At 37.0% G+C, this 9984-nt stretch overlaps 1 protein-coding gene across 1 annotated transcript; it reads left to right on the top strand.

Annotated features, from left to right (window-relative positions):
- The first annotated feature begins 1906 nt into the window (after positions 1-1906).
- LOC111191233 (C-C motif chemokine 4 homolog) lies at positions 1907-9984 on the top strand. Its single transcript, XM_022665528.2, has 3 exons — positions 1907-2086; positions 8158-8269; positions 9660-9984. The coding sequence occupies exons 1-3, from the start codon at positions 2011-2013 to the stop codon at positions 9763-9765; spliced, it is 294 nt and encodes a 97-aa protein (XP_022521249.1). The 5' UTR covers positions 1907-2010; the 3' UTR covers positions 9766-9984.

Here is a 9984-nt window from a genome sequence, read left to right as displayed (position 1 = left end):
TCAGCGTCAGAGTTTTTCAGAAGCAGCTAAACCGAGTCTGAAGCTTCTGTACTGTAGATAAAAGCCCTCAGTAAAAAATGGATCAAAGGACTGATCAAAGGAAAAGAGACACATTTGAAGTGGTTGATCTGGTAAAATCAGACCATCAACCCAATAGATTCTGCACACTCACCCAGCTGACATGTGACTGACCAACATCTTTAAATATCCCATAATAATTATGTGTTCAAAATAGAAAATAACAAAATAACAGTTAGTGACAGACTTTGAGTCGAGTTGTTTCCGTTTCAGTCTGAAGAACATTTTTTGAGCTTTTTTATCTTTGTGAAACCCTGGAAGATCTGTACTGTTTACAGTGTAGAATGTAGATGTGAAAGGGGAATGTAATCGATAGTTTATTGAATGTTTTGGCTGGAATATCTCAGGTTTTCTAGCTTATATAAAAAATATATATATAAAAATTCAAACAAATATTTTGTCTAATCATTTAGCTCCTGCATTTATAGTTTATTTTGTTTACCTTACCCTAACTTACCCTAGCTTACCCTACACTACCTTACCTTTTCTTACCTTCACCTTACCCTAACCTTACCTTTACCCTACCCTACCTTACATTATCTCATTATTACATTACTGCTACCTTACATTATTATTATTTTCTCAACTTACCCTACATAACCTTATCCTAACTTACCTTACCTTAACCGTATCCTGCCCTGCCTGACCCTAACCTTACCTTACACTACATTACTTTACCCTGCCCTACTCTACATTACCTTACCCTTATCTTACCTTTACCTTACCATAAACTGACCTTCCCTTACCTTTATCTTACCTTTACCTTACCCTACCCTACATTACCTTACCCTTATCTTACCTTTACCTTACCCTAACCTTTAGCCTACCTTACATTACCTTAACCTTACCTTTACTTTACCTTACCCTAACCTTACCTTGTACCCTACCCTCCCTTAAATTACCTTAACCTTACCTTTACCTTACCCTACATTACCTTACCCTTATCTTACCTTTACCTTACCCTAACCTTTAGCCTACCTTACATTACCTTAACCTTTCCTTTACTTTACCTTACCTTGTACCCTACCCTCCCTTAAATTACCTAAACCTTACCTTTACCTTACCCTACATTACCTTACCATTATCTTACCTTTAACTTACCCTAACCTTACCTTTACCCTACCCTACATTACCTTTATCTTATCTTCATTTTACCCTAACCTTACCTTTACTCTACCCTACCTTACATTACCTTAACCTTTCCTTGTCTTTACCTTACCCTACATTACCTTACCATTATCTTACCTTTAACTTACCCTAACCTTACCTTTACCCTACCCTACATTACCTTTATCTTATCTTCATTTTACCCTAACCTTACCTTTACCCTACCCTACCTTACATTACCTTAACCTTACCTTTACCTTACCCTACATTACCTTTATCTTATCTTCATCTTACCCTAACCTTACCTTTACCCAACCCTAACTTACCTTAAATGAGCCTGAAGCATTTTGTACCCAACGTTTATGGAGTGACGAAGATCTTCAATATAAGAAAGGACTGATGAAAGAGAAAGGGCCCCATTTTTTGAAATATTACATCAAGTAAAGGTTCTTTAAACAGGAAAATATTCTTAAAACTTTTTTTTATTAGCAGGAGTGTCAGTATTGTCAGTATTTTCAGTATTGTTAGTATTGTCAGTTGGTTGGTTGGTAGGTGTCTCAGTTGTCAGTGATGAGATGTTCTGAGATGTTCTGAGATGCTCGTCTTTGTTTCTGTCTCAGACCACACAGTTTCCTGTAGAAGCAGCGCATTTTTCTGTCTTTGAGAAAGTGGAACATTTCAGTCGCCTACGAGCTTCTTGTCCCCTCACCCAAACCGCAGTTCCCCCCCACCCCATTCTCTACTGAACTGCAGATAAAGATCTTCAGCTCACCTCCACAACCCTCATATCAGCCCTGATCTCACCGCACCATCACCTGAGGAGCCATGAGGAGCCTGCACTGCGCCGCCCTGCTGACCCTGCTGGGGGTCATCTGCCTGCAGTCATACGTGACCGGACAGAGTAAGATATACACTCAGCTGCTTTCGTCCTTTTTCATTTTATTTAAAGCACAGGACCGAGGTTTGGACACACCTTCTCTTTTTCAATGCGTTTTCTTTATTTTCATGACTATTTAAATGAGAAGCTGTGTTCAAACGTTTGGCCTGTACTGTATGTGTATATATATAGTCATCAAATCATTTTTATAGTATTTTGATCATCCAAAAAATATGTAAAAAAAAGTTATTAAAATGAATAAAAGAATGAAAAAAAATAAGACCTAAGATATCCAAAAAATATGTAAAAAAAAATATATATATATATTAACATGAATAAAAGAACGAATAAACAAAAAAATTAAGACCTAATCACATCTTCTTAAGACTTAAGTAAAAAAAAAGGATTGGTGGATTTCCAATTGAAAAAAAAATGATTTTAAATATAAGCAAAGTGAAATTTTATTTATATTACTGTCATCAATTGCTTTAAAAATGATCAATATTCTGTGATTAATCATGAATCAAACCTGGTCAAATGTTTCATTTTCCAGATTAATCGCATGTTGACAGCACAAATAAACAAAAATGTATATGTATTTAATATATAAAAAATTCAGTTCAAGTCAAATGGAGGCAATTCTATTGGATTATTTTTAAATAGTGTAAAATTGCTGGAATTTAAATTGAAAAAATGACTTTTTCTGACCTGAATCTTCAGAAGAACTCATTTTTGTTCTTAAGACAAAAATGTGTGTTTAAAAATATATATCTACAAAAAATACAGTAATTATAATTAGTTCTTTTATCATGAAATTCTGACGTATAAAGAATGGAGAAAATTATTTTTCAACTGTTTTGCATGACAGTGATGATACCATTTTACAGTATACTCCATACAGTATATACAGTATACCATATACAATATGCCATATACCATATACAGTATATACAGTATACCATATACAGTATATACAGTATACCATATACAGTATATACAGTATACCATATACAGTATATACAGTATACCATATACAGTATACACAGTATACCATATACAATATGCCATATACCATATACAGTATATACAGTATACCATATACAATATATACAGTATACCATATACAGTATATACAGTATACCATATACAGTATACACAGTATACCATATACAATATGCCATATACCATATACAGTATATACAGTATACCATATACAGTATATACAGTATACCATATACAGTATACACAGTATACCATATACAATATGCCATATACCATATATACCCCTCCCCCGCTGTGAGATTAAGCAGCGCGATCGGGATGCAGCAGATGATTTTAAACCAGGTATGAATATACAGCGATTTTTCTATCAGAAAGGTAACGATAGGCTAACCATGTAAACCATGTAAACTGCTATGTTTCTGATAGCTGGTTAAAAATGCACTAATCAAAACACACCAACTCTGCGCTTAATAAAATACAGCCTGTGACAGTCAGTTAGCTTAACTTTGGAATTAGCTTAGTTTAAGAAAAACAAAACTATATAATGTTCAGCTCACCCTGTACCTGACTAGCTAATAACTATTTAATTTTCATTCATTTATATAACTCAGTCAGCTAGGAGCTGGATGTAGGGGATAGACAGAATTTAGTACAACACTGGGTAATGTTGGTAGTTTAAAGCAGTTTCTTAACCCTGATCACTGCCCTTAAAATTGTGTTTTCCACCAGATCCAACTGATTAGCTAATAAACAGTCCTTTACTGAGTTTACCTGTTAAAATCTCTTAGCCCCCTATGGATCATAAATCAATCATTATGTATGTCCAGCAGTGTATTAGACACATCATACCATCACTTACTTTATTAAGTGCATTTAAAGCAGAGGAAGCTCTACAATATGCAGAACAGTGGGAGTATGCAGTAGAATATGTAAGAACAGGGTTAAGAAACACTGATCTAATCTGACTTCTGTTCATTTGTAGTTTACAGTAAGAACACATGTCCTGACGTCTAACGTTTATATTAACTTCTGACAAAAATCCCTATGAAACGTAAAGTTACATTCTTTTTCATAAAAGGACACCATCATACGAAGTGTTTTCAGTAGAAACAATTCAAAGTGTGGGACACAATGCTAGTCAGTTTGAGGAAAATGTAAATATACAACATACAATACATACTTAATAATAATAATAATCAAATCTGTTATATTATTTTAAATATTAGCTGATAACTGATCATGTTTTGTCATATGTATATAATTCAGACCTTTCACGTATAATTTTTTCTAGCAACAGTAAATGTAATGTGGAGTAACATGTTTAGGTTGTAAAATTACCTTTATTTGGATGTAACTAATAATAAATACAGAACACAGAAAAAAAGGATTATTTAGGATTAAAAGTAATTCCGCAAATGAAACTATAGGGTGGGCTTTGGTTCATATTAGCAAATGTGTCCCCCCCAATATCAAAGCCGCTCCTACGCCCTTGGAGGTGTGTAGTGATGAACTCTGAAGCTACATGAAGTTTGGAGGTGTGTAGTGATGAACTCTGAAGCTACATGAAGTTTGGAGGTGTGTAGTGATGATGAACTCTGGAGCTACTTGAAGTTTGGAGGTGTGTAGTGATGAACTCTGAAGCTACATGAAGTTTGGAGGTGTGTAGTGATGAACTCTGAAGCTACATGAAGGTTGGAGGTGTGTAGTGATGATGAACTCTGAAGCTACATGAAGTTTGGAAGTGTGTAGTGATGAACTCTGAAGCTACATGAAGTTTGGAGGTGTGTAGTGATGAACTCTGAAGCTACATGAAGTTTGGAGGTGTGTAGTGATGAACTCTGAAGCTACATGAAGTTTGGAGGTGTGTAGTGATGAACTCTGGAGCTACTTGAAGTTTGGAGGTGTGTAGTGATGAACTCTGAAGCTACATTAAGTTTGGAGGTGTGTAGTGATGAACTCTGGAGCTACATTAAGTTTGGAGGTGTGTAGTGATGATGAACTCTGAAGCTACATGAAGTTTGGAAGTGTGTAGTGATGAACTCTGAAGCTACATGAAGTTTGGAGGTGTGTAGTGATGAACTCTGAAGCTACATGAAGTTTGGAGGTGTGTAGTGATGAACTCTGAAGCTACATGAAGTTTGGAGGTGTGTAGTGATGATGAACTCTGAAGCTACATGAAGTTTGGAAGTGTGTAGTGATGAACTCTGAAGCTACATGAAGTTTGGAGGTGTGTAGTGATGAACTCTGAAGCTACATGAAGTTTGGAGGTGTGTAGTGATGAACTCTGAAGCTACATGAAGTTTGGAGGTGTGTAGTGATGAACTCTGGAGCTACTTGAAGTTTGGAGGTGTGTAGTGATGAACTCTGAAGCTACATTAAGTTTGGAGGTGTGTAGTGATGAACTCTGGAGCTACATTAAGTTTGGAGGTGTGTAGTGATGATGAACTCTGAAGCTACATGAAGTTTGGAAGTGTGTAGTGATGAACTCTGGAGCTACATTAAGTTTGGAGGTGTGTAGTGATGATGAACTCTGAAGCTACATGAAGTTTGGAGGTGTGTAGTGATGAACTCTGAAGCTACATGAAGTTTGGAGGTGTGTAGTGATGAACTCTGAAGCTACATGAAGTTTGGAGGTGTGTAGTGATGATGAACTCTGAAGCTACATGAAGTTTGGAAGTGTGTAGTGATGAACTCTGAAGCTACATGAAGTTTGGAGGTGTGTAGTGATGAACTCTGAAGCTACATGAAGTTTGGAGGTGTGTAGTGATGAACTCTGAAGCTACATTAAGTTTGGAGGTGTGTAGTGATGAACTCTGGAGCTACATTAAGTTTGGAGGTGTGTAGTGATGATGAACTCTGAAGCTACATGAAGTTTGGAAGTGTGTAGTGATGAACTCTGAAGCTACATGAAGTTTGGAGGTGTGTAGTGATGAACTCTGAAGCTACATGAAGTTTGGAAGTGTGTAGTGATGAACTCTGAAGCTACATGGAGTTTGGAGGTGTGTAGTGATGAACTCTGAAGCTACATGAAGTTTGGAGGTGTGTAGTGATGAACTCTGAAGCTACATGAAGTTTGGAGGTGTGTAGTGATGATGAACTCTGAAGCTACATGAAGTTTGGAGGTGTGTAGTGATGAACTCTGAAGCTACATGAAGTTTGGAGGTGTGTAGTGATGATGAACTCTGAAGCTACATGAAGTTTGGAGGTGTGTAGTGATGAACACTGAAGCTACATGAAGTTTGGAGGTGTGTAGTGATGAACTCATTAGAAAGTCTTCTCTAGACAGTACAAAAGCAGGATAAACTCTTTGTTATTACCCTTTATTTCAGAAGCAACAGCTTAGCAAACAAAACCTAAGGCATAGTAACACGTTAGCAACCAACTCATTAACACAATAACCAGCCAGCAACAGCTCAGCAACCACAAGCAACATCTTAGCAATCGACACCTATACCACAGGAACACATTAGAAACCACTTATCAACACCTGAGCAATCACCTAAAAAGCCTTCAGCAAGAAACAGTGACTAACACTTTTGTCCTTATGATGTAATCTTTTGGGGGTGATGGCTGCCGTATACAATACTATATAAACTATTATACCACAGTTAGTTCCTACCCTGCGATGTGATTGGCTGAGAGGCGTTCTATGAGTGCCGTTATCAGCCGGTAATGCACTGTAACCGAAGCTCTCCATTCATTACTCCACATACAGGTAATCTAGCAACAATGCAGCGCTTACAAACCAAACAGTGCAGCTACAAACAATCAGAGGAGCAATGGAACTATTTTAACTGCCAGAGTTTTTATAACCAAACAGATCCTATTTTCTCCTCCTCTTTAACTCTTTAAAATCTTTTAATAAACAGTGATAATGGAACTGTGGTATAATTGCAAGGTTTTTGATATTAGGTTACAGCACTCCCTGTCATGTTTAATGGCTTAATTAAACACATGTAGAAAGACTCCAGTATCAGGTACAGGCTGGTACTCTGTATTTTCCCAGGCTGTGAGGTTGAGGTTGAGACTGCAGGCTGACGTCATGTAGCAGCAAATTATGGATGTTTTACAGAATGTTCCTGGAGACCCGGGGCATTCCTGACTCTATTCCAAAATAAAACCAACACTGACTTCTCCTTACATTACATTCTATTAAATTATATTTAATTTATATTAAATTATTAATTATATATATATTTTTATTGTAAAATAAACATATCTATCTACCTACCTACCCATCTACCCATCTATCTATCTATCTATCTATCTATCTATCTATCTATCTATCTATCTATCTATCTATCTATTTACTTACCCACATACTTACCTATCTATCTACCTAGCTGCTTATCTAACTATCTACCTACCTATTTCCTTCCTATCTATCTACTTACATATCTACCTACCTACCTACCTACACCAACCTACCTACTTACCTATCTATCTATCTATCTATCTATCTATCTATCTATCTATCTATCTATCTATCTATCTATCTATCTATCTATCTATCTATCTATCTATCTATCTATCTATCTATCTATCTACCTACCTACCTACCCGGTTATCTAACTACCTACCTACCTATTTCCTATGCACCCATTTCCTTCCTATCTATCTATCTATCTATCTATCTATCTATCTATCTATCTATCTATCTATCTATCTATCTATCTATCTATCTATCTATCTATCTATCTAGACATTATGGCTATACAGGAACACATGGGGAATTATTTAGTAAACAAAAAGTGTTAAACAAACTAGAATATGTTTTTTACTTTAACGTCTGTCTAGGTTTTAGGTGGTGAACCTGTGTTTTCCACTGCCAAGATAGCAATACGCCAGAAATTTACCTGAACACACCTCATTTCCAGAACACCACGCCAATCAGTGTAGATATATTCAGAAGATCTGCTGCTGTTTAAACCAGACAGGAGGAAGGAGTGAAAATAGACTGTTGGCGGGTTGAGAGATAGCAATGAGCATCTCAATACACATGCATGGTGTAATATTGGGTTATTGGTATTTTCTCTGTGTCTTTATGAGGTAAAGTGCTGATGATGACCATTATAACTATTATGTTCCCACAGATTCAAAAACACCAAAGGAATGCTGTTTTGAGTTCTTCCTGAAGCCGATCCCCGTCGCCTCCATTACCTCTTATGAGGAAACCAGACCTGACTGTCCAAGAGCTGGAGTCATGTAGGCTTTTCTCTTTACTCAAACAATACCTCAACAACCACCTAGCAACACCTTAGCAACCAACAGCCAAAGTTTAGCAACATCTCAGCCATCAACCCATTAACCGTGCCACCATCTGTCAACACCTTAGCAACCTTTTAGCAACAGCCTGGCAACACCATAGCAGCCAACAGCTAAAATTAATCAAGTCTATACATCTATCAATCAACCCACTAACATAGCAACCACCTAATAACACATTAGTAACCAACACCTATACCTTAGCAACCACCTAGCAGCACTTAAGCAAACAACAATACCTATGGCATAGTAACACACCAACAACCAACCCATTAAAACCACATCCAACCAGCAATAGCTTAGCGGCCAACATCTATACCACAGAAACATCTATCAACACCTTAGTAACCTTTTAGCAACTGCCTGGCAACACCATAGCAACCAACAGCTAACATATATTAAGTATATACCTCAGCAATCAACTCACTAACATAGACACCACCCAGCAACAGCAAAGCAACCAATACCTGTATTTTAGCAACACCTTAGTAGCCAAGAACTATACCTAATCAACCACCTAGCAGCACTTAACAAATAACAACACCTAAGGAACTACTTATGAACACATTAGCAACTACCTAGCAAGCCTTTATCAACCACTTAGCAACAGCTTAGCAACCACAAATGACACTTTAGCAGCCAACACCGATACTGTAGCAACCACCTAGCAACACCTTAGCAATTAACTCATTAAAATAGGAACCGCCCAGCAACAGCTAAGGAACCAATACCTGTATTTTAGCACCTTATAACACCTTAGTAACCAACAACTACATCTTAGCAACCACCTATTAGCACTTTAGCAAATAACAACACATAAGGTACTAGCAATCAACCCACTGACATAGTAACCAGCCAGCAAAAGCTTAGCAACACAGCAACACCCTAGGAACCACTTATAAACACCTTAGCAACCACCTAGTATAGCCTGTATTTTAGTAGCACCTTAGTAACCAAGAACTATACCTTATCAACCACCTACATTGAAAAAATGATGCTGAAGATTTACTTAAAAACGTTCTGCTTTTTTAAAGTAAATTTTCACATAATTTTTTTGAGTGTAGCAGCACTTTGGCAAATAACAGTACCTAAGGTATAGCAACACCTTAGCAACCAACCCATCAATACAATAACCTCCTACAAAAAACATTAGAAAACACCTTAGAAACCCACACCTATACCACAGGAACTACCTAGTGTCTGGTATTTAGTCAGTTATAATGTTGTTGCTGTGGGTTCAGTTATTTCAGTAGTGATGCTGAGTGTAGCAGTGAGCTGTACAGTGTCTGTAACTGTAATCGTACTGACCCGGTTCTGTTCTGTTCTGCAGTTTTGTGACGAAGAAGCCCGCTCGGATCTGCGCCCACCCCAGCTTCAGGTGGGCGAAGAGAGCCATGGACATCGTCGATCGCCAGGCTCTGGAGGGTTCAGCCTGAAATCAGCCCAGAGATTAAATTCTGTCTCTATTAAAATAAAATCAGCTTTTATTTTCTGCAGATTCTATTCCTCATTACTATAGAAATATACAGCTTTTCTGCTTTGGCAAAATAATAATCTAAATGACTCTTAATGACCTTTCAACATAGTCTGAGTTGCACTGAAGCATAGCATTCTAATTACATATACTCTGCAGTCAACTTTATTTTTTAAATAAA

The sequence above is a fragment of the Astyanax mexicanus genome, chromosome 8 (assembly GCF_023375975.1).
Source record: "Astyanax mexicanus isolate ESR-SI-001 chromosome 8, AstMex3_surface, whole genome shotgun sequence".
In the NCBI taxonomy this organism is placed as follows: Eukaryota; Metazoa; Chordata; class Actinopteri; order Characiformes; family Acestrorhamphidae; genus Astyanax; species Astyanax mexicanus.
This window is presented reverse-complemented; position numbering and strand designations above follow the sequence as displayed.